Source organism: Trichosurus vulpecula, chromosome 1, assembly GCF_011100635.1.
Source record: "Trichosurus vulpecula isolate mTriVul1 chromosome 1, mTriVul1.pri, whole genome shotgun sequence".
NCBI classification, from domain to species: Eukaryota; Metazoa; Chordata; class Mammalia; order Diprotodontia; family Phalangeridae; genus Trichosurus; species Trichosurus vulpecula.
The window spans coordinates 430,129,956-430,156,835 of record NC_050573.1 but is presented as its reverse complement, the minus strand read 5'-3'; the positions used below and the strand labels follow the sequence as shown (position 1 = coordinate 430,156,835).

Below are 26,880 nucleotides of genomic sequence, written 5' to 3'. Positions count from 1 at the left end.
TTTGCTTCTTTAGTCTTCTACTATAAAACAGAAATATTTTCATTGATGTCACTGAGATTGTAAATAAGATTTTGGAAGGTGAATATAAATTAGGTATCTTTGTCTGAATGTGCTTCTGTGTATCTACCCTCCAATTATCTTTCAGGATCATATAGCCTTATTCCTATTATTATTCTTATTCTATGTTCCTTATTCCAAGCCTATAGCTTGGAGGCTGGGTTATCAAAAAATATTATGATGATACCTTCTGTGTGTTTGCCTGGCACTGGAGATCCCGACAAATACAAAATCATATTGCATTAAAAGAAAGAGTGTCCATAAAGAAGGAGGTGGCAGTTCTACATTTTTGCTCTGGTCAGATGATTTTTGGGATATTAAGTCCAGTTCCAAGTGTTACTTCTCAGAAGAGACACTGATAAAAGTTGAAGAGCATCCAAATTGGTAACAAGATGCCAAGGGAAGCTCAAACCTAGTTTAAGTACTGGGACATCTAGCTTACAGAAGAAATGCTTTGGGCAGGATACAGAATCATAAGCTTGAGAGCAGGAGAGGGATCTTAGACAGCACTCAGTCCGATGAATTCATTTTATAGATAAGGATACAAGGGCACAAAAGTAGTGAAAGGGAGAACTAGAATTAAAACGCAGTTCTTCCCACTCCAAATGCAATGTATTTCCCACTACATCAGACTGACAAGTCTTTAAATTTTTTTTTGTCTTAACAAATCAAAAATGTTCCCTATTATACCTCCCCTTGCTGGTGATATGAATACAAACAAGACAGTCCTTGCTCTCAAGGAGCTTACACTCAAAATGGGGAAAGATTACATATACAGGGATGCTGGGAAGTTGAGGAGAAGGTTATTGGAGGAGGAAAGCAGAGACATGGTACCGAGCTGGTAGGAAGTTGTGTGGAGGCCTGGACCCTGCAAGACGTCCAGACAGAGGGTGGATGATCACTTAGGCTCATATGATTTAGATTTGGAAGAGATTTCTAATACTATCAAATCCCTTAATTTTCCAGATAAGGAAACCAAGGCAGCCAAGAGAAATTGAATGGCTTTTTAATTGTCACACAGCAATGTAGAAAGAACACTGGATTCAGAATCAGAAGACCTGGGTTCAATACCTTTGTGACCTTGGATAGGTCACAACCTTTCTGAGCCTCAGTTTCTTCATCTATAAAGTAAAGAGAGTGTACTATCTGACCCTCTAAGGTTTCTTCCAGTTCTAAACCTATGACCCTAGGAAACAGCAAGGCTGAGAGTCAAACTCTGGTCCCCTGACTAGGCTCTTTCCAATATGCTTATTGACCATACTGTAGCTTTGATTTGCATCGTGATTTTGGTGAGATGAGTGTTCTTCCATTTCTTTACCTGATTAGTCTCAAGAGTGGTTGGAATTTAAAATTTTTTTTAATGTAACAATTTTTGGTTATTTTATGAGATCTCAATTTTAAAACACTTGCACTTGCCTTTTTTTAAGCTTTCAGAGTACATTTTATTTACTCTTCACCCAGGCTGGAAATGCAGCAGCCATTCATGGATGTAATTCCATTTCTGGCTGCAGAGAAGCTTCTCATCTAGGCTGGTTCACTTCTCCCCAAAGCAGCCTAGTGGCCCTCTGCTTCCAGGGGCTCACCATATTGGTATGCACCTACTAGCCTCATTGTAGCTCAGAACTCTTGAGTTCAAGCAGTGCATCAGCCTGAGCCTCCTGGGTAACAGGGAATAGAGACATACGCCACCACATCTGGCTTGTAATGGTAAAGTTGCCTATGATGCAATGTCTTTGTTTTTTTTGCTTTGTTTTGTTTTTTTTTTGGCAGGGCAATTGGGGTTAAGTGACTTGCCCAAGGTCACACAGCTAGTACATGTGTCAAGTCTCTGAGGCCGAATTTGAACTCAGGTCCTCCTGGCTCCAGGGCTGGTGCTCTACTCACTGCGCCACCTAGCTGCCCCTCTATGATACAATGTCAAGGAAATTTTACTTAAGCTGGGGATAGATGAAAAGTGAAGGTTTCACACCAAAAGATTTCTCTAACTACAACTTTAAGATGTGAAATATCCTTTTAACTCTGTTCCATTTGTAGACTTAGAAAAAATGAAAAAAAGTTTGGAATTTTAAGCACTTGTAAATGAACACAAAAGATGTTTGAATGGCTACATTCTGCAGAATTAACCTTTACTGTTCTACATCATTTTTTTCTCAAAACATGTATCTGAGAATGTGAGATCTATCCATGAGGAAGGGATTAGTATTAAATACCTACAGACGCCTCCTAAGGTTCAGTTGATGCTATATCTCATGAAACAATGAAGCAGTTACTAGGGATGTTGTAGAGTTAACTCCTGTTCAGGATTCATCACCTCAGAAATATCTGCCCAGTGTTTCTGGGTGAATCTTGTGAATGCCAAAGGTGAGAGAAGGAAGAGCAGAGAAATCCTTCATTTCTTGCTGTTGGTCATATTCTCTACCAGGAGACCTCCTAGACTAGTTTTAGGAAAATGATTCAGGGCATAGATAGCACCAAACTAGATACTAGCTATGGAGTTTCTGATGGAATTGGGGAAAATCCTATTATTTGGAATTCTTACACATTTGTTACCTTGCCACTAGTAATGTATGGCAACTGAGATGGTTTCCATTATTCCTCTAAGTCAAATTAGAGGATAATTCCTCATTGTATTGGCAACCAAAAATGGGCTCCTTAGCACTGAGTCAACAAGTGCCCTTGACTAGTTTGGCTTTTTCCCCTGAACTGAATGCTGTTTGTATGTTGGACTGGAGTAAGCTGGTCGGCCCCTTCACCTTGCTTCCCTTGCTTAAGCTGATGGAAAGAACCTGTGCTTTCCCAGTCAACCCCTTCACCTTGCTTAAGCAGATTGAAAGAACCTGTGCTTTCCCCGGCGTACCTTACACCCCCGCAGAAGCTGGATGGTTAAAAGCAGCTCCCGTTGGAGCCAGAGGCTGCTACAGCCACAGCCACAGCTGAAGCAGGAGCTGCCAGTAGCAGAGCTGACCTACGGGAGGAAGCTGAACAAAGACTTCAGGCCAGTGGGTAATCTTATTACCATAGAGGGGGAAGCATGATTTTGCTTTATGCAATCATGCTTCTCTGTAGCCTCCTGGTTACTCTTTCAAGGCGTACTTATTGGGCCTGGAAGCTTTTGATCAATATATCAAAATGGTGTTGCTGGTTCATGGGTTGGTTACTGTGGAGCCTAAATATATGTTTTGATTCTTCTGCCTTCTACTTTGAGAGTTTCTTATATCCGGCGGTTCCGAACCTTTCAGACATATTTATGATCCTCTTTGAGATTATAAACTCTGCCCTCCTAATACACTCATAAGACATAATTCCTCTAAGACAGATGTTATTAACTTTTTATGTGTCATAGATCTCCTTTTGACAAATGGGCCTGTGGACCTTGTCTCAGAATAATACTTTTAAAGGCAAATACAAATTAACAGGATTACAAAGGAAACAAATTAAACTGAAATACTGAAATATAGTTATTAAAAGGTACAAGTTCTATCCAATGGCCTTTTGCGGGGAGGGGAGCACAGGGGGTGCTGTCTGTGACTCAAAGTTAAGAATCCCTGCTCAAAAATATTATTACTGCAAAACCTCTATCAGTAAAGATCTGTGATATGGAGAATACCTTTACTACACTTACATTTGCAGTTGAGTAAGTCAGCTGTCTTTGTTCCTCTCTTTTTCATTTTGAGTAGAAACTTCATGATTTAAGGTAGATAAGAATAGGTTTACGCTATATTCCAGTTCCCATGGAGCTTCACTTCAAGGAAAGGACTGTCATGAGTTCATGACAACAACTGGAAATTTTTCCTGTTCATCTGGTCCAATTAATATGCAAATTATCCAATTACCATAAATATTGCTACTAGATAACGCTTTTTCATCTAATAAGCAAGTGTATTTTTACTCTCTTACACCAAATTCATTTATAGCTACATACATGCAGTGAACATGGGCACACTATGGGGACTGACAATTAACAATCCGATTTTTTTTCCACTACAAGATAAAATTTAATAGAATTTAGATTATTCTCAACTTTCTGTCTTTATTTCCTATCTTTGGTATGAGATATTTTTATAGTCATAGATATAGTCAATATTTTTAGAGGACAGCAGAGGGGACATTTTAAAATCTGGTGATATTACATGAAAAAAGTCAATCATTATTAATAACCAAGATAACACTTTGATTTAGCCATATTTAGTTTAAGAGAAAGATTCACTTTCCATTTGTGTTCTGAAAAGCTAGCCACTGATAAGTGTGTCTTATCTTAAATTCTGCTCAAATTGTCCAATGTGTGTGTATCTATCTATCTAAGATATATATACACATGTGTGTGTGAGAGAGAATTGTGAACGTTTATGAAATTTATGAAAATAAATCACCATCAATGGGTTAATGTAACTTGGGCATAAAGTGACAATTTCTGGAGACTGATATGCCTCTACAACCCAAACATAATATTGTCATTCTTAAACTTGATGTTCAGCAGCCCTTTTCCATAGCTGTCCTCTGCTTCTGGCTCTGGATCTTCTGAGTAAAAGTTGGGGGGGGGAGACAGCTGGTAGTAAAAAAGAGGATGCGTTGTCAGCATTTTTGTTTGGGGGGAGAAATTGTTTCTAAATTTTGAACTTACATCATTCAAGCACAACAGAAATGAAATGTATCATTATCCTTAACTGAAGGGTTATAGAGAGTACTAACATTAAGGACACTAAATAATTCTTTAAGCCATATATTTATAGAGACTGGTACTTCCTTCAAAGCACTTCTGCCTAGCTTATTTCATCTGATGGCACAACAACCCTATTACTCCCATTTTCTAGATGAGGAAACTGATGTTCAGGATCAAAGGGCCAGTAAATGCCCGAGATAAGATTTGAATTGTGGTCTACCTGATTCCAAGTCCAGCTCACTATGCCAGCTCAAAATCTATTGGCATTATTATGGACGAAGAGGCCAATGTGGAATCAGTAGCACTTTCTACATAGAGTACATAGGAAGTTTATTCTTTGACAGATAAAGCATTTATTAATCATTTACTATGTGCAAAGCTTGTACCTGTAATGTCTGCTCTCTAAAAGAGCTATTTCAACTTAGAATGATAGCATTTGATAGTTGGAATAGACTTTAGATACTATTTGAAAAATTAAGCCTTCATTAAAAAAGAGCAATTCCATTCCTTAGAAATACACACTGGACTACTATTCTGGGACAATTATTTTCCTGCAATCTATACGTAGGCTTCTTATTTGAGGCCACATTTGAGTGCATCCTCATGTAGAATTCAGTAACTTTAGAGGTTGCCAAATCTATATATTTTATCCTTTATGAGATGGTGGGGGTTTGGTAGCACAATCACCCCACAATCTCTCTGAAGCAAAGAGAGATTACCAGACAGTCTGCAGAAGCACAGGGCAGGATGCCCCAGGGGAATGCTTACCCGAGGCACAAGTTCTTAGCAACAGAGAGAGTGGATGATTGAAAGGGAGAATATGTAAATTGGGAAGGCTCTCTTTTCCCCAAGCCCAGGTATAACCCTAGCTATTCTGCCCAGACCTGAACTTTAATTAGGCAGTTCAATCAAGTCAGAGGTCACAGAACAGGAAAAGATTTTGTTGGGCGACTTGGAAAGGTTCCAAAAACAAACTTTTTGCCTACATCATAGTTTTAGCCAGTCGGTCCAGGTTGTGCCAACACCCCCCCCCCCCCCATGTTTGGTATATGTGCCATAAATTGCTGCTTCTTACATTAACATGTTTCTTCTGTCCTTGCTCATTATGCTAAGGCTATTTTGATATCTTACTGTATTAAACCTATGCCTTGATTTGGCTATCTAAGGCACTGTTAGGCATGGGGAATTAAAAGAAAGTAAGATACAATCCCCGTCCTCAATGAACAATGTAATAGAATTTAAGACATGAAGAGGTTACTAAGATATAATTTGATTATAATATATACTAAGTGTCTACTATGTGAAAGTGATATGACAGATTTTCAGGAGGGAAATGATGAGGGCACTGTCTCTGGGAACCCCCTTGAACCTGGAGTACAGTCTCTGGGAGCCCCCTTGAACTCTCCTTGAGTCTTCCAACTGAATCTGGTCTTCCTCTAAGGCCATGGGCCTGGCATTATCATTGGGCCCAAGTCTCTGCCTAGCCTAGCCCTCTATGGTCCAGCTGTTTCCCACCCTTAATCCTGATCAAAATATCTATACCCCAGCTTTGTTACCCTAGCCCTCTATTTTCTGTCATCTCCATGTAGCCTTCAGCTATTTCCTACCCTGGAGTCTGACCTCATCCCAGGCCCATCAAGCTCCTCCTTAGACTCCTCCTCAAGTCCCTCCCTAAACCCCTCCTCTAGTCATCCCAGACCACCCCTCAATCCCTCCCGCAATCTTTGTGTATATAATCTCCATCTTGCCTCCATGAAGGCACTCAGATTCAATCTAGCTCAGTACATTGAATCTGGCCTGCTTGTGAAAACAAGCATCACAAACGGTGGGATTTCTTAAGACAACGCATTATGGCGAATCCCTAATAAACTTTGTCTTTTCCCTTGGCTGAGAAGGCTTGAGTCGAATTCTTTCGGCAGGGCCCGGCGTGTTGGTACTTTGGGGCGTCGAGCACCCCTCAACCCCAAACCTCTTTAAAAAGAACACTGTTACTTGAAAGGATTAAGTTGGGGTGGAGCCAAGATGGTGGAGTGGGAAAAAGAAGTATAACCAGGCTCTATCCTCTCCCCACCTTTACACACAGAGATCTAAAAAATGTACCAAACTGAATCCTGATCAGGAAATGCAAGAAAAAAAATCAAGGTGTTATCTTTTCAAGCCCGCATCACCAAAGGGAGATAGACAAAAAGGTTTATGGATATTGAGATGTTTTCTAGCTAGGATTGGCCCTGGGGAGCAGTCCAGCGCAGAGAGAGGCTGTGTGCTGGGCAGAAAGAGGGCCCAAGTCCAGCAACAAGGCCTACTTGGGCAAGGTGCAGGAGCAGCTGTCAATGGGAAGTTCTGTTGCTCACCATTTAGTTCCAAATCACACCTTCAGGGTGAACTGAGGAGGAGACCTGAGCCTAGGGGTGAGAAATGGTCATAAGCTCTAGACTGTATACTGCTGAGCAAGGAATGAAATAACCCTGAGGTACTACCTCACTCCTATCAGACTGGCAAAGATGACCAAAAAAATGACAAATGCTTGAGGGCTTGTGGGGAAAAAAGGTACACTAATGTGCTGCTGGTGGAACTGTGAACTGGTCTAGCCATTCTGGAAAGCAGCTTGGAACTATTCCCCCCAAATTTGTTAAACTGTGAACCCTTTACCTCAGCAATATTGTTATCAGGTGGTAGATTTGGATTGTGAGAAGCTTGAGGGCAGGGACTGCCTTTTTGTTTTCTTTTTGCATTCCTAGTGCTTAACACATAGTGAGTACTTAATGAATGTTTACTGATTGATTGATTAACTAAGTCTATACCTCAAAGAGATCAAAGAGGTAAAGGGCTCAGTGGAGCAAAGTATTTAGAGCAGTTTTTCTCATGGTAGAAAAAAATTGGAGACTGAAGGAGTGTTTATCAATTGGGAAATGGCTGAACAAGTTATGGTATATGAGTCTGACGAAGGGGGTGGTTTCAGAGAAACCTGGGAAGACTTATATGAACTGATGCAAAGTAAGGTAAGCAGACCTAGGAGAACAATTTATATTATAATAGCAATATTATAACGGCAAATAAATTTGGAAGTTTAGCAAATCTGATCAAGAGACTGAGCAACCACAATTTTAGAGGATTAGTGAAGAGTAAAGCTTGTGTATTTTTTTTTAATATGGCCAATGGGTTATTTTATTTTAACTTGATTACATATAAAAAGTGGTTTTGCTTTTGGGAAAGGGAGGAGAAGGTGGAAAGGAGAGAATTAGGGTCTAAAAACAACTGAAAAACAAAAGAAAGAAACGGAAAAGGAAATCAATATCTTGGCATAAGTGGTACAAAATCTTTCCCAAGCAACAAATTCACTGAAAATTAGAATGGACTAAATAGAAGATAATGAAAATAAAGTCAAGACTCAAAAAATTAAGAAAATAGCCTATTTCATAGCAAAATCAACTGACTTAACAAACAGATGATAGAGACTTATTAATCACAAGAAAAGGCCTGAACATCACCTCTCAAGAAATCATAAAAGAAAACTGCCTATGTCTCTTGGAATAATAGGACAAATTGGAAATAGAAAGAATCCACCTGTTACCTCTCCTAAAAAGAAAGTCAGAATGAACACTTCCAAAAACATCATAGCCCAAATTCAGACCATGTAGGTTATGGAACAAATATTGCAATTTTCTAGAAAGAAAGAATTCAAGTACCAAGGTGCCAGAATGAGGATCACACAGGATTTAGCAGCTGCCACTAAAAAGGAATGGAGAGCTTGGAATATAATATTCCAGAAGGTAATGGATATAGGCTTAAAAGACAAGAATAATTTACCTAGTAAAACTTAATTTTAATCCAACAAGAAAAAAAGGACTTTGCTCAAAAGATCAGAGTTGCAGTAAATTTTGAATTATAAACACAAGAGTCAATAGTAACATAAAAAGATAAACATGAGAGAACGATCATGAGGGACTAAAAAAGGATAAAATGTTTACATTCTAACATGGGAAGAGGATACATATCCCTTCAGAACCATATCATCATTAGAGGTTATAGAGGGAGCCTAATTTTAGACAGAGAGCCTGGAAGTGGTTCTGCTATGTTTTGGTGACGTTAAAAGAAGAACGGAAAGAAAGGAAGGGGGAAGGGATTATATTGAGGGTGGGGGGGAAGGAGAAGAAGGATACAGAAAATAATCTCAAATAATTTGGGCACATAAGTAGTTTGTACAAGATATTTATACAAATAAGGAAGAAGGGGTAGGAAAAGCAGTTGACACTTGAACCCAACTCTCATGTGAACTGTTCAAAGAAGGGAAGAATACACACAGCAGTGAATATGGAAATACATTTTGCTCAACAGGGAAACAGGAGAGAAAGGGAGAAAAGTAGAAGGTAGAATAAGATGAATGGTAGATTAAGTAAGGAATTATTCCTAAGCAAAATAAACTAAGGATGCACACAAATATTTATAATAGTTCTTTTTGCAGTGGCAAAAAATTGGAAACAGAGTACTCATCATTTAGGGAATGGCTGAATGACTTGTAGTATATGGAATAGTATGGAATACTATTACGATGTAAGAAATTATCAAAAGGATAATTTCAGAGAAAATCTGGGAAGGTTTATATGAACTGATGCAGAGTAAAGTGAGTAGAATCAGAAGAACAGTTTACATAGTGACAATAATACTGTGAAGTTAAAGAATTTTGAAAGACTTAGGAAATCTGATCAACAAACACAAAAACCAACTACATACAATTCCAGAGGAATCATGATGAAATGGGCTACCTAACTCTTGATAAAGATGTGCTGGACTGAGTGTAGACTGAAATATCTATTTTTTTATATCTGGTCAATTTGGAGAATTTGTTATGCTTGACTATATGTGTTTGCAGCAGGGGTTTTATTCTTTCTGGCAAGGGAAGATGAGCAGAGAAAGTGACAGGGAGAGAATGCAAGGTTTTGTTGCTTGAAAAAATAAAATTTAATAAAAAATGAATGAAAGATTAATAAGGGAGGTTTCATGGTAGTAAAATCTTAAGCCTTCATTTCAAGTCAATGAACCTTTATTAAACACCTACTGTTTAAATAGTACACTACGCTAGAAACTAGGGAGACAGTAATTCAATAAAAACACAATATTTGCCTCATGAAACTTACACCACTAGTGTACTAGTAGGAGTATATTTCTTATCTAGCTTTGTGTTGCAGTGGATAGAGCACTGGACTAGGAGTTAGGATATTCAAATCCTGCCTTAGACACTCACTCAGACCTTGGGCAAATCACTTAACCTCTCTCTGCCAGTTTCATTTGTAAAATAGCGATAACAATATTTTGCCAGGCTGGTATGAAGATTAATAAATAATAATAATAAATAATTATTTACTTAAATTAATAATAAAAATAAACAACATATTTAAAGCAATGTACAAATCATAACATGCTATATAAATGCTAGCTATTTATTATTATTACTATTATTACTAATGATAATATAAAACAATGCAAAAGAAATGCTAAGTAAAGTGTTATGGGAGGTCCAGAGGAAAAGGTAATTATGGACTCTAGGCTGAAGCTTAACAAAAGAGATATTTTAATAGTTGAAGATATGGCGGTGGAGCCTGCTCTCAGTTTAGAGTATAGCTTAAACAAAGGCTGGATACAGAAGATGCCAAGGCAAGAACAGGTGGCAGTGATTACTCTAGTTTGACTGAAATATAATGAATGGGGAGTCACATGAGAGAAAAGGTAATATAGTATAAAGAGCACTAATTTGAAGTCAGAGGACCAAGGGTTCAATTTCAGCTCTGTTACTTCTATGTAACTTTGGGCAAGTCACAGTCCATGGCCTTAACCTCACTTACTAAATGAGGGGATTAAATGAGATGATCTCTAATAAGATCCCTTCCAGCTCTAAATATATGATCCTATGAGAGTGGGGGAGGAAAGGGAAAGGGGCTAGGGTATGGGTCGAAGCATGATTTCTAAAGAAGTATTGAATACTCCTTTATGTTCCAGAAAAACAAACTTACTAGAAAAAAAATTGTGAAAATGAGTAACTTGAAATGCATGCCTGTACAAACACATTTAGATATTTACTCATACAGATTAAAAAAAAAGGTAATTAGAATTCAGTCTGATCTGTCCTGAATTAATTCAACCATAAAGAATTACAACTGTCTCATATCCAGGAGGGTCTTTGTTGATAGGGATAAGAGAGCAAGCGAGTTTAAAAGAAATTCCACTCATATAAATATTTATTATTGGTGCCTGGACACCAATGGTAAATAACTGTACATCACAGATACCACTTCAGGGGTCAAATGCATTTCAGTATAGAGAGTTAAAATAATCTCAGCTAAGTGATTTTGTTTAAATCTCATGCTAGAAATGTTTTGTTTGTTTGTTTTGACAATGTCTTTTTTTCTGACTGCAGCAGAGACAGAGGAATGAAAAAAAAAAGGTTTTAAAATTTCATGTCTTAGTTGTTCTGGCCACAATAACAAAATGTTGCTGGTGTCTGAGCTCCTTCTAATCCCAGCGAATGCCCAGGGAATACTTCTCTAATCCTTCATGTGTTTGAAGGTGTTAGATTGGTTCTGCAAGTTTAAACATATTCTGTTATAAGGCAAGGGATATCAACATGGCATAAGGTGTTTGTGTGTTACGGATGACAAAATAGCACATTAAAGTGGCAGGCACAATGAACTTGACCTAACGTAGAGAAGTACTGGTACTACCCCCCCCCCCCCCCCCGCGCCCCCCCTCCCCCAACTACCATGGACTTGGTTCGAGTTCTGAGAATTTAGGGGCATTAACCTTTTCACTCTGGCTTGCTTGTGATTTATTAAGTGGATCCTAAGTGATCTGAAGAAAAGGTAGCCTTCTTTTGTATCTTCTTGAAGTTGTCTCCCGTCAAAATGATAGGATCAGATCCCTGTTTTGTGATATTTTGCTTTTATTCTTGAGTACAGCTCTTGTCCCACAAGCACTACATTGGGATTTTTAAAAGCTGCCTTAGGCCTTCAGTACTTAGATATGATCCTATTAGAACACAATAAATTACAGAATCTTAAGGTGTTGTATAGTTCGATGTCCTATTTAATTTAGGAATGTGTTTTATAACATCCTAAACAGGTGGTCATCTAAATTATACTTGAACCTTTTCTAGCAACAGGGAGCTCACTATTTACAAAATTTTTTGCCTACAATGATTCTATAAGGTAGTACAATCAGTATTACTATTATTTTTACAAAATTGTTTCTCAATATTTAATCTGAGGTTAGCTGCCTTTAGCTGTATTTTTATTTACATTATTATAGTCATTGTGTATATTGTTTTCCCGGTTCTTCTAGCAATTTGTGTTCTTGAGATTCACAAACACCAAAGTGCCTCATCCACTTGCTTATCTAGTCTAGTGATCTACTACTTTTCTCTTTTTTAAAACTAGTACCAAATTGTTTTGATGAGTGCTGCTTTGTAATACAGTGTGAAATTTGATAATGCTAGGGTCCCTTCATTCCTACTCTTTCCCCTCATTATTTCTTTTCTGATCCTAGACATTTTTCTTACGGAAAAGAATTTGATTCTAGTTATGTGAAGCATTTATTACTGGTCTTTGGGAGTTTAATTTTATAGCTCCAAATCTATATATTAATTTAGGTATCATGATATTTTTAATATTGGCATGGCCAACTCATTAACAATGAATGTCTTTCCATTTATTTACCTTCCTTTATTTTAAAAACTTACATTTTATTTTTTCAATTTAACAGCATTTATTGTCTTTTTATCCCTCCTTTCCCATCCCGCCAAAAAAGAGGAAAAACAGAACTTTTATGAAAACTATACACCATCAAACAAAACAAATTCTCACACTGGCCAAGTCAAAAATATATGTTTCATTCTGCACACTGAGTTCTTCACTCTTTTGTCAAGTAGCGGGTTTCAGGTATTACCATTCTTCATAATTAGTTCTCTGGATTCGTTGTTGATTATTGTATTGATCAGAGATCCTGAGCCTTTCAAAGTTGCTCCTTTTTATTTTGTAGTAGCATTTACATAATTCTTGAATATGTCTTTGTAGGTTAATTCTGAGATAGTTTATGTATTTTGTAGTTATTCTTAAAGTAATCATCTTTATTACTTCCTTGTGGATTTTGTTAGTACTCTATAGAAAAGCTTAGGATTTTTGTGGAATTTTTTTGTATCTTTACTGAAACTTTTATCAGGTTCAATAAGAAAATACAAGAAACTGGGAAATGCCTTCTTTCTATCTCAGTGAACCATCTTATTATCTGCAAATAAGGATAATTTTATCTCCTCTTTATTCTTTTATTTCTTCTAGTGCTATGTTGAATAATAGTAGTAGAGGGACATTTGATTTACCTCTATATTTACTGGGAAAATTTCAGTATTCTTCCCTTTGCTAATAATACTTACTCTAAGCATATGTTCATACACATATAAAGAAGAGTACTTCTATGCTATGCATATCGGGGTCTTTTAAAAATCAATGATATATTTTGTAGGCTTTTTTGTATCTATCAATATAATTTTTTGTTGTTATTTATATGTTTATGTTGTTTTCCTAATGAACTATCCATAAAACCAACTTCATCACAGCAAAAAAAAAAGTCTTTTTGGATATATAGTCTCTTTACTAATGTTTAATTTAAATATTTGTGTCAGTATTCATTAGTGAAACTGGTCTATAGCTCTCTTTTTCTCCTTCGTCCCATCCTAGTTTGGATATCAGGATTATATATCTCATGAAAAGAATTCTGTAGAGTATCTTCTTTCTCAATTGCTAATTTTTGTAGTCATTAATTGCTCTTTAAAGATTCGATAAAATTCATCTGGAAATTTATGAGAAATGTTCCTTTATACCCACCTACCTTATGGTAGGTCATTTATTAATCACTTGATTTTTCTTACTGAGACTGGGCTGTTCAAGAGGTCCATTTATTTTTTTTTGATAATTTGGAAGTTTTATATTTTTGCTAATTAACCATTTCTTTCAATTCTCTTAACTCCTCTCTGTTCCTTGCAAATTCCAAAAAGTGCTGCTCAGATGTCGTATTGTGATGTGCAGGTGAGTTGTGGCTCTTGAAGGCCATGCTAGCAAAGTGTAAACTCTGACACAATCCCTTCTGTTGGAAAGAACATGCATGTAGTTCTGGCAAAGACTGTGTATCTGCTCTCTAAAGATCAGCCCCTCCTTGTGAAAATGTTCATTACTGGGGTTCTGGCCACTTGGTGATGAATTCCTTGGATATGAAAATCCATGAAGTAAAGAAAAATCCTAATTATCCAAAGTTCCATTGCAGCTCCCTTCCAGTTCTGGAGTGATAGTGGAAGAGTAGTTGGAAGGAAGGCATAAGATGCTAAATATCTCACAGATTTTAGACTATCTATGAAAAATTAATATAGTCATTGGTCCTGTAATGAGATTTTAATGTTCTTGCTATAAACATTAAAGCAGAAGTCAGTAAGTTCTGTCCTTACCACATGCCAGGCACTATACTGAGAGCTAGGGGTACAAAGAATTTGCAAGACCAGTCCTGGTCCTCAAGGATCTCATATATCAGGTGAAAAAATAGGTAAATAATAACTAGATACATACAAAATATACAGAGAACAGATGGAAGGTAGTCTGAGAGGGAAAGACATTATCATATAGGAAACTAGGAAAGGCCTCTGATGGAAGTTGGAAACAGAACTGAGTCTTGAAAGAAGGCAGTGAAACCAAGAGGTGGAAGTGAGTGGGTTAGAGCAGTACAAAGACTCAGGCTCAGGAGAAGGAGTTTCCTGTTTGAGGAACTCTAAGTGAGCCAATGTGGCTAGGTTATAGAGTGAGTGGAAGGAAGTAAAATGCAGGAATACTAAAAATGTAAGAAGGCTCAGTCTGTGAAGAACTTTAAATGCAAAACAAACAAACAAACAAATACACCCAACCCAACTTTATATTTTATCCATTAGGTAAGAGGAAGCTACTGGAGCTCACTGAGCACAGGCAGTGACATGATCAGACCTCTCTTATCAGAAAAAAAAATTTTGGCAGTTGAATAGAAGATGCATTAGAGTGGGGAGAGATTAGGCAGGGAGACTAGTTAAAAAGGCTACTGAAATAGTTCAGGCAAGAGGTTGGGGGGCAGAGAGACATGAGAAATGTGAGGGCAGGAAAAAAAGATCTGGCCACTGATTTGATACATGAGGTAAGGCTGAGAAGTCAAGGATAACAAAGTTCATGAGCCTGGGTGACTGTAATAATAGTAAGTAGGAGGTATATCTATGGAACATACAACTTGTGAGGCTCCAGAGTTAGTCAATGAAGTGTGACAGTAGCTCAAGAAAGAGAGTACGACTGGATATATATGCCATATCTATATCTATATATTGATATATATCCATATATACTAACATATATCAGTAGATAGCGATATATAAATGTATGTATATATTTGTATGTATGTATATATGTATGTGTGTGTATATATGTATATGTATACATATCTGGGAATCATTTGCATAGAGGTAATAGTTAAAACACTACGGGAACCAATGAGATCATCAAGACAAAAGGAAATTGGAGCTAACTGGAAAATATTCTCCTTAGTGAAGCAAATGAAGGAGGTAGTTTTTGTCATGCATATAGAGGCAGTAAGAATCATCACTGAATAGGATTATCTGGTCACATCCTATTGTAGTGTTCATGATAAGCACATGCAAAATATCTCCACGAAAATGAGTTGAGCTTATGTGCTGATATCTGTTGTAAAGTATGATAAAGTAAGAGAAACTCTATGAAGATCCTGATGAGACCCTTCCCCCCCAAATTAATAAAGGTTAAAATTAATACAAAGCTAGGAAAAAGAAGTAAACAGAGAAAAGCTACAATTAAAACAGCATCGACTTGACATGTTTAAATAAGCTGCTGATTCTGAAAAAAATGGGAAATGGATGGAGTGATGGGCATCAACACCAATTATAACAATATATACATAATTTCAGTGTGCAGTATTAATGTGGTCAAAGATCTTCCCCATCCATTCAATAGGCCTCAGGTGGGGCTAGGTGGGAAAACTTGATTATATCTTTGTTTGTAAGTAGGCCCAAAGCCTCTACTTACTAGGTACTAAAGAGCATTTGGGTGTGAAGCCCTCAGGGCCCTAAGGGAAGTTGCTAAGACCACAGCCAATGGTATATACACTGAGTTCTAGTCAATCATGAATTCAGCCAATCAGAGACCTGAGTTCTAGCTAGGACCGTATATAAGGAGAGCCCAGAGTATGAGAGAACCAAAATGGAAGAGGGACAGAACTGAGAGCAGCAGAACTGAGAAGACACTGAGGCAGCAGACATGAAGAGGGCACTGAAGAGCAGACACTGAGAGAGCCAGCATCTGCAGAGCTACAGAAGAGAGTGCTGAGTGGAGAGTTAGGATTCCTGAGTGATTCTTTACAGGAAGGTCTTAGCAGGGGGGAAGGTTACAGGATGACTTGGTTCCTTGCTATAATACTGTGTTATAATTTCCTTGTTGCTACATTGAAGTGGGCTTACTGGTTTTGGAGTATAATTAGTGCTATATCAAATTGGGGGTTATTGCTCTTGGGATTTTATCATCTGGAGTCTAAATAAATGTTCTACTTCCTCTGCCTTCTACCTAGAGAGTTTTTCATACTTTGTGATTCCAAACCATTCAGGCAAGTTCATGGTCATCCTTGAGGTCATGAATATTGCCTTACTGATATGATACACAGTAATATATATAAATTGCCACAATGAAGAAACCAAAATAAGCCTGGAAGAAGCTTGACTTTTAAACACTTATTTGACCGCCTTGCCAAGTGAAGAAATGTGGCAGACAAGGGAAACACTCATGGCAAACTTCTACAGAAGAGGATTGTGGAAAATTATAAGCAGTTTTATTAGGGCATTAAGCAGCAAGGGGCAGTGAAGGAAAAAATACTTAGGAATGAAAAAAAAAATATTTAAAAGAGGGCTGGTAAGTGACCCAACTAAACAATTATTTTAGGGACATTTAAAGATGATTTTGGAAGGATGGTAGGAAAGAAATGGAAAATGGAGATCTGTAAGGGTTTCTGTTTTTAAATGTCTTTTCAGAAACCACAGAGGTCAAAATAATAATTCAGGTGGTAGAGTACAACGGAAAGAGCTTTGGATTTGGAGTCAGAGGACCTGTATTTGAATCCTGAATCTGCTATTCATTGTCTGTGTAACCTTGGGCAAATTACTTTACTTATCTAATCCTAGAGGTTGGACTAGATGGCCAAGGTACTTTTCAATTGTAAATCCATGATCATTTGACAGGGAACTAACCTTCACTCTCCTCCTGGTTCTGCTTCTTACTTCATGGATTTTGCTACCATGCCTTAGTTGCTTGGAACCCTTCCCATGTTAGCTCCTTTCAGTCATTGACGTTTTCCTCAACTTTCATTCCCTTCCTCATTTGGATGCTATGCCTCTGTTATGCCCAGCTCCTCTATTCCAGCTCTTTTACATGTATTGTCTTCCCCTATTAGAACACAACCACAGACCCCTTGAGGGCAGGGGTTGTCTTTCTTTTTGTTTGTATTCATATTCCCAGTGCTTAGCATAGGACCTGGCACATAGTAGATGTTTAATAAGTGCTTTTTGTCAGATTGCCTGATGGTGGAGTCCCCACATTTGGACTCAACATCACAGTTCTGAATATGCTGCAAGAGCAAGTCAATACACTGAAGAACAGAAATGAGGTCTGAGCTGAAAGCAACACAATTTTGAGGACATTAAGGAATTCAGTCTCAAACTAGAAGAATCTTCTCAGGAAGTCTAACAGTATTAGAACTGACAGACCCATCAAAGTAATCAATATGGTAGAAAATTAAAGAGAATACTATTGGTCTTTCTATATAACATAGTACCAATGCTCCTTTTCACATGGTTCAACATTTTGGCTTTTTTGACTCATTAGGTTTATATTCTTTGATAAAGTTTTAATTATTCAGAATAAATGCAAACATATGACACCTCCAGTTTATCACCTCAGTTAAGTGATACTGTGAATTGTCACCATATGTTTTCTTAAAATACTACCCAACAATAGTTTTCAGTTGTTTTAAAAAAACCCAATACCTTATTTGTGTCTTATTTACAAACAACTAACTCTACTAAATCTGTCTCCTCCATCTAGCCAACAAATATAAAAAGAAGGTGGCAGGAGTTTTTGTCTGCATATGTTATTTTAAATGTAAAGTAGTTTGAAAACTTTAAACTGTATATACGTAGTAGCTATTATTATCATATATGACACTTGTAGATTAATTCAATATGATGTTAGATGGCTGTCACTTTAAGGCTTGACAAATGTAAAGAAAATGAATTAGATATACTAATCATATATCAAATAGACAAAAAGAATTTTCCAAGTAATGCTTTAGTTTTACTTCAAGTCAACAATTCAAATGTGGAGTTTTCTTTAAAGTGAAGAGTTTTCTTTAAAGTGTGGGTGGCCATAAAACAAGAGCGCTTATAATACCTGTCATGACAGCTACTAAAAAAATAACAATTTGTTCTTCCTATATGTAAATTAAGGAATACATTACCTAACAACACTATTATATTACTGAAATAAAGCCTCTCACAGCACTTTTGTGCCTTTCTTTGCTTCTTTTTCATTTTGTATTATAGTTACTTGCAAGCAGTATCTCTGCTTCTTGGTAGCACTGATTATTTCTCATTTATTTCCTTCAGTATTTTGCTCAGTTTTCTTTGTTTCAATTTCATGTATCAAATTCATTGTTAAAATACCTTTTGTGTTTCAGCCTCCATCACTAGTCCATGATGAACTTCCCCTTTGGACCTACTAGCTATTATTTATATAGCTCTTACTATATTGCCAGGCACTGCATACTAAGTGCTTTACAATCATTGTCTTATTTGATGTCCTATGATATTTTGCTATACATCTCTCCAATGTACTTATCATGTATTATCTTGTATTATAATTATGTTTACAGGTCATATCCTCCTTCTGGTAAACTCCATGAGGACAGAGATTCAATTTTAACAAAACTGTTTTATCTCTTTCCCCCCAGTACCTAGCGCAGTGTTCTTCTACACAAAGAGTAGGAATTTGATAAAGGTTTGTTGAACTGAAATGAAGGTTTAATTCAGGTACTACCTTTTCCATGTAACCTTCCCTGACCCTTCCAGGTAAAAGTGAACTTTCCCTTCTCAATTTTTTTTATAGTACTATGTCTCGGCCCTTTCTCCTTTGCATGTATTTTCATTTAATACATTTAATGTTTTAATGGCCTGTAACAGTTTTTGCATCCTGATAATCTATGTATATCTTATTTTCCTAGAAGATCACAAACTCATTGAGGCCAGAGTTTTATTATATCTCTCTATTCCCTATACCTAACGCATTGAGCCTGAGATAACCAAAATAAGATGTGAACTTAATGTACTTATTTATACGTAGCAAGTACTTAAAATATTTTAAATATGAATGAAAACACTGTCCTACTTTCTAGTTGTTTTTTCTTTTAAACATCTTATCACTCATTAGACTGTAAGATCTTTGAGGACAGAGTGACTTACATTATATAATCTTTGTACCTATACGCCAATACTTCAATGAATCGATGTTCTCAATAACAGCAACCAATGTTGAGAAGTGAAATCTATCCATGTAATTCTTCACTTTTGTTCTCCCACAAATCCTCCATAAGTGAATATGTAATGCTCTGAAGACCTTCCTCTAGGTGGTTTAGCATTCTAACAAGTACCAAGTTCATCACTCAAGCAATCCATTTGAAGGCTGATCTTCTTTTCTGACCACAAATTTCATAGACTCCAGCCTTTTGAGCTACTTTTTAATATGTCATAATTAGTATTGTTTAGTAATCTTATTTATCTTTCCCTTAACCTCTGTTATGACTTACATAATATTGTAGGGGTGGGGGGACACTAGATTATCAATGTAGGAAACTCCCTCTACCAATGTAGATTGGTAACTATTCTACAATATAAAATCTTAGAGAGTTGTCTGGGAGCCTTAAGATGTTAGAATGATTTACCCAGGGTGACATGACCAGTATGTGTTGAAGGTGAATCTTAAACCTACATCTTTCTGATTCTGGGGCTGGCTCTCCATCCACCATACTTAAAGTGCTTAGCATAGTGCTTGGCACAAAGTAGGCACTATTTTAATGCATATTTCCTTTCTCCCTCACTTCCCTGCCACTGCAGCATTTGATACTTTAAAAATTTCATTTTTAAAATTAGTAAGCACTTAAAAAAGTAATCTGTCCCTCTGTTTACCTATACTCCCCCTCCAAAACCTTCACTGATAAAAAAAAACACCCTTCTAATCCCCCCAAAAACAACATCTGAAAAATAAGGCCCTCAATACATGGCTACAGAGTCTGGTAAAAAACAAATTCTCATATTAGCCATACCTAAAAAATTATATCTCTCTCTGCATTTTAAATTTATCACCTCTCTATCAGGGAGTGAGTGGTATGTTTGATCTTCATCCTTCTGGACTAATGGTTTATTACTGTACTGATCAGAATTCTAAAGTCTTTCAAAATTCCTTTTCTTTATAATGCTATTATTATATAGACTGTTCTAATTCTGCTTACTAATTCTGCATTAGTTCATAGAGGTCTGCCCAGTTTCCTCTGAAGTTATCCATTTCATCATTTCTTATGGTACAATGATATTCAATTAAATTCATACGTCACAATTCATTTAGTTATTCCCCAGTAGGATAGCATCCTTTTAGTTTCCAAGTTTTGGCTACCAAGCACAGAACTGCTACTGATATTTTTGTACATATAGATTCTTTTTCTTTCTTTGATTTCTTTGGGATATAAACCTAGTAATGGTAGAGATAGGTAAAAGGATTTGGAAAGTTTTGGGAATATTGTTTTCCAAAATGGCTGGACCATTTCATAGTCCCAATATCAGTGTTCCAGTATACCTGTCATTTTTCCTCATTTGTCTCTCGACAAAGTTACCAATGATTTCTTAATTACCAAATTGCCTGTTTTTGTCTTTCTTTACATGATTAATGCTTGTAGTGTTGCTTAATATATGTTGATGGTCTGATAGATGCTACTGCTATTGAGTGAAGAGCTAGCTAACTTCCTTTATGAAGACCATCTCTAAAGAGAGATTCAGATACAGGTCCATCCCTGGGTAACTTGGGGTATTCTAAATCATACTGTATATTTTTCCCTAACAATTTTATCTAAATAAAATCATAAGAAAATGAACAGGTGTACACTTGTGTGGAAGGGTAGGAGGCAGTTGCACATGCTTTGGCTTGGTGATGGAACTTAGAATTTATGTATGTAAGCCTGAGATAGTTTAGCTTCAGATAGTAGAACCATTTCCTTGGACCATTCTGGTTGGCTACTTGAATCATTCACTGTTTACTTCCCAGCATCTCGATGGCCATAACAAACCACTGGTTACGGGGCAACTGTCTCAATGCCTATATCCAATTGTGCCTATATCCTGGTACAATTGCCTATAATTTCCATGGAGCTCATAAGAAATAAAAGGAAATCATATCATAGTTTGAAATAGCTGAATATCAAAAAGGCTAAAATGTGAACTCATGATGTCAGCTCATTAAAGTAACAACAACAACAAAAGTACTTGAAGCCCTTTATTTGACCCAGGTGTCAAACAAATTTAATCAGATTTACAATTTGTTGGAACACCTGAAAACAGAACAATTCAAAACCTCCAGTTTTCTATCTTTGTTAACAATGGCTATAGAAACTATCCTATATTACAACTAACTAGATCAGCACAACAAGAGTCCTGCTTTCCTGAGCTGAAAATCAACCTTCATGGGTTAGCTTTAGGGACTTTGTCCCTCCTTGCCCAGGAATTACTTTGGGAAAAGAATGATGTTGTGAAAAGTTCCAGTCAGTCTTCATTCCTCTTTAAACATGTCTATGTTCATATTATAATCCTTTAGTTGGTAAAGAATGGTTATAACATAATTATTTGTGTATCATACTGTGTGTTAAATAGGTATATTGTTCCATAGTTCCAAAAGAAACTATTTATGAAACTACAGTGCCTATCTTTCTGCAATTTTTCCTGTTGACTTATTCATAACTACTGCATTTAAATGTTATGTTTTCACAAAGAAATAACAGAACAAAATAGATAAAATAATGTGTGTGTGCACACGCGCACGCGCGTGCTCATGAGGGTCTTTCCAGGTATATCTTTTATTGCTGCCCTCATTACTTCCATTTCCTAGACACAGGTGTTCAAAATGCAGCCTGCAGTATGATTTATACGGCCCGCCTACAAGCATAAAAATTTACATAAATGCTTTAGTAAATGAAGTCAAGCTACTGCAGAGCTCTCACTAAAATGGCAAATCAAAGTATATTGTCTATTGTTTCAATGAAAACCTAAGGTTTGACAGCCCTGTCCTAGAACATGTGACAACAAAAAACCATAAAGATATTCTCTCTATATATTCTGAAACATTTAAATTATTTCAAACTTTGTGGTTTGCTATGAAATTGTTATTAAATTTTCAGGTTTATGATAATACTAGCATCTTTGCACCTTCTAGATCATAAAAGTTACGATTTAAGGAAAAAAAAGGACATTGGGAAGGTGCTATAAAGTTTCTCTAGCAAGGGGCTATAAGGTTTCATAATGTCATTGACCCTGGGAGATATGATTGGATTAGAACTGATAGCAAGCATTTGAAAAAGCAAAGAATGCTTGAAGACCATGTGGTTTTTCTCTAAAAGAAAAGAAATTCACAAACAGATGAAATGTTTCTAAATTCAACTAAACAGAGTGAGAATCACTGGATGAGTAGGCATAGGTGGGTTGTAATTTGCATCATAGATCTCATTACATTATCCTTCTACCCAGACTCATCCCTCCTCCAGACTTCACTATTACTGCTCAGAACACCATCATCCTTACTGTTACCCAAATCACTTCTGCTCACATCAGATATCCAAACAGCTACCAAATTTTATACTTTTTATGTCTACAACATTTTTTGTGTCTGTCCCCTCCTCTCTACTCCCACAACTACCCTTAGTTCAGGTTTTCATTACCTATCATTTGGACTGTGGCAATAGGTCTTCTAACTAATCTCTCTGCCTACAACATTTCACCACTCCAAACTATCGTCCCTTCATTTTCCATAGTGATTTTCCTAACATCTGATGGTTATTCCCTTATTAAGTAAACTGTAATAACTTTCTATTAACTCTAGGATCAAATATTATTTTATCTTCATATCATCCCCTTTAAATGTTTATTTTCATATAAGCTTTATAATGAACATAATTTTTAGTGCATAAAAATAATTTCTAAATTATACATACACACGCAGTTACATAGATATGTGTGTATACATACACATTGTTGTTCATTCATTTCAGTTGTGACCGATGCTTTGTGACCCATCTGGAGTTTTCTCAACAGAGATAAGGGAGTGATTGCCATTTCCTTTTCCAGCTCATTTTACAAATGAGGAAACTGAGGCAAAGAGGGTTAAGTAACTTGCCCAGGGTCACACAGCTAATAAGTGTCTGAGCCCACATCTGAACTCAGGAAGATGAGTCTTCCTGACTTTATACCCAGCACTCAATATTCACTGTGTCACCTAGATGCCTATATGTATACATACACATACATACATGCAAACAATGCATGTGTGTATGTATATGTACATGCATATGTGCATACATATGCATACATGCACTTTCCTTATATACATCCACATATGGATGTATATAGTGTATGTGCTCAAAATTTTTTGAACTTGTGGGGTATAGGGTCAAAAAAGCTTGAAAACCACTGTTCTAAGCCCATGGAAAATCAGGAAAGCCAAATTACTGCTGGCAGTTTTCTACCCTCTAAATTATATCACTGGGAAGAGCAGACAGAAGAGATACTCAAAGGTGAGAAGCAGGAAAAAGGGCTAAGAAAGTTATGATGACTTTGCTTGAAAATTGTGTCAACTGTTTCTTTTCTAAAATGATTTGTTCTTGCTCTTTTAGACAGCTAGGTTTGAGGAGCTCTGTAAATGAAGTCAACTGATAAAAAGAGAGGTTTTCTAGGGGGTTGCTAAGAACCAGTAGAATTTAAATAGTGGTATCATTCTTAGAAGCAACAATTCTCAAAATGTAGAAAGTTAAGACAAGATAAGGAAATCTTTACTTCTCTAAAGTTAAGGGAGTGAGGAAGCATTTCATATTAAAAACAAACAAACCTTTGAAAATTACGATCACTTCATATTAAAATTCTTCATGTGCCTAGGCCAACGTGGTATATTATAAGTGTATGTTACTTTTATGAGAAGAAGTTTCCTAGATGTACTAGCCAATGAACAAAATAAATAAGATCTTTTCATTTTGTCCAAATAAAGGAAATATCCTTTTATTTTCCTCAAAACAACCTTTTAAAACTTCAATGTTGCTCTTTAGTCCTAGCATATAGGGATTACCATTGCATAGTTTTATAGGTCATTCCTATTTCAGGTTTCAAGAGACAGATAAGTCTCATTTTTTCTAGTCCACATTCTTCAGAAAGTCTTCTATTTCTTTTATTATGTTAGTTGCTCTTTTCTGTACCTTTACTAAATTTACTCTTCCTTGTGGAGAAATGGCAAGAACTAATTACAGTGTTCCTAGTAGAGATATGCTATGGTTTTGTACAAGATAATTTTATTAAAACATACCATAATAATGAAACTTTATTGTTATTATGTTTACTTGATACCTCCTGCTTGACCTAAATGTTTGGAAAACAGGAAAAATACACAGAATATTAACACATCAGTGAAGTAGCTGTATGAATGTGGGCAAATCCTATCATCTTCCCCGTAAAATGGAGATCACAATACTTGTAATACCTACTTTTTGGGGGGATGTTGATAACAACTTGTAGATCTTTCAAGTGCTTTTATTCACTCTGAATGAATAAGAATCTGTAAACTAAGTTTTCAGAAATGGATTTTTGGAAGAATCTTATAAAAGGATAATGCTGGTTTGCATATTCCTTCCTTGAAGACAGGGAAAATAATTGTGCTTTTTAAAAAGAAATTTATAGCCAGGCAAGACAACTATAAGCTTTGTTGAGATTAATTCTTCTTCCAAATTAAGCATGTATCATTTATTTTTTTGTAAATGGATATGTATATTTTTTAAATAAAGAAGCTTAATTCCTTAATTTACAAAAAAAGTGACTTTATACCCTGATTTCTTAATAAGTATGTAAGTAACTCCAGGAAAAGTGATAAGAAAAATGATACTAAAAATGTTACCAGGTTTTTATGCAATGATTTACTTACCTCCAAAGAGATGGAATGCTTTTCTGCAACTTGGTAGGGGCCATTTTGCTGAATTGGATTTCTGAAAGCTTTGCTTTATTTTCAAGTATTCCTTAGTAAAGAATGTTTTCGTAGCATTGTTCAGGTCTAAAATGGAAGCAAAAAGGTTTCAAAGCACAAATTTAAGCAAAATACAATGCTTATATGAATACAAAGATGAAAGTATTAGTATCTTAGTCTTGGTTTCAAGATCTTTTTCACAGAGTGAAGATCATATTATAATCAATCTTTTCTATTTCCACAAGGATAATTTCCTAAATTTCCTATCTGAACTGGCTTTAGCAAGCCTACTGAGTTCCAATTTCACTGCTGATAGAACAACAAACTCTACAACTATTAGAATGACTTTCTGATAATTTATTCTGCCTCATTTCATTTATCAAGTAGCGTATGAGACCATAGCATATGTGTAAAACTACACTGATTCTCTGGGGAACTACAAAAAACACAGAAGGTCTTTGGACTCCTCTTCAGGAGTTCATTGGCCTAGTACGGAAGGCTAAACACAGAAAGACAAGTTGAGCTCAATTACAAAACAACATGGTAGAAACCGTATACCTATGGAGGTGAAGAGACATTAAATAAAACAGTAATTTGTTGGGGATAAGGTTACTCAGGGAAGGTTTCTTGGAAGAGGTGAGTTTGGATCTTGGTTATGAGGGAGGTTGTTGATGGAAGAGGGAAAGAAATTCTCCTTTGTCTTCCCCAACCCTCATCAGTGGCATAAACAAAGGCACAGAGCTAGAAGTAAGATAAGTATTTTGGCCAGGATTCTAAGGAGGGAATCAGTTTATACTAATTAGTTTCAGTAAATTTTAGTGGCTGTGTTACACAAAAGAAAAAGAGGTAAGAAAATCGTAGGAAGGTGGCAGTAGTGATCAGACAATTGATAAGGGCTTTGATTGCTTCACCCGTGAGAAGTGATCATACTTTTTAAAAAAAATCTATAAAAAATTAAAATATGGTTAAACTTAATTTATATTTTCCTGTGTTTGTATAATTTTCACCCTGGACAGACACTATTGTTCATAACATTAAAAAAAGGGAATATATTCCCAAGTTTCATTTTACAAAAAAAGCAACTAGTTGTCTTCCTATTCTTGGTCGTTGTTCTTGGCTTTCAAAGAGGACCAAAATGACATCACTACATTGGGGTCAAAGCAGAACGTGTCCCACTGTGGCTGATTAGACCAACATGAGCTCGAAAGGCTCTACCACATGTCAGGCACAAATAGTCCAAATGAACATTTGGAGTGGAAATGTCTCTAAATTTAGGTATCTCACTTTTCTTTCAAGCTACTGCAATTGTATTTTGGTTATAGAGCACAGTGCCTTCTTTGATGTGGGCACACCATGCTGGGGCCCTGTGCTAGTGTCTCCCATGTTCTAGGGTTCTTCAGAGAGACCTTGAGTGTCCTTTTATCACTTCATGTGAGCTCTTGCCTTGGGTGAGCTCTCTGTAAAATAGTCTTTTAGGCAAACTTCCTTTTGGCATTCGAAGAACATGGCCAGTCCATGAGAATTATCTTCCTAATCTAACCGTTTCTTCAATGGCTCTTCTTTCCCAGCATTTTTGACCTTCTTTTTCAAGAGGTCTGTAGTCAGTGCTCTTCTCTCTCTATATCCTTTCCTTTGGCAGTCTCATTTACTCCTATGGCTTCAACTTCATGTATGTGGATGACTGTCAAATTTCTGTTGCCATCCTTAACTTCCGTTCCAAACTCTTCTAACCTAGAATTCCCTATTTCTGAAATGTGTTTAACTATTTTAAGAAACAAGTGC

At 36.4% G+C, this 26,880-nt stretch overlaps 1 protein-coding gene across 3 annotated transcripts in view; it reads right to left on the bottom strand.

The window, feature by feature from the left end:
• The window catches only part of RNF180 (ring finger protein 180), a 272,283-nt gene that overhangs the window by 19,704 nt on the left and 225,699 nt on the right, over positions 1-26,880 (bottom strand). For all 3 annotated transcript variants that reach the window (XM_036768877.1, XM_036768883.1, XM_036768869.1), the window contains one exon: positions 25,060-25,185. In XM_036768877.1, the coding sequence (XP_036624772.1) occupies positions 25,060-25,185 (126 nt within the window). The remainder of the gene's footprint in view (positions 1-25,059; positions 25,186-26,880) is intronic.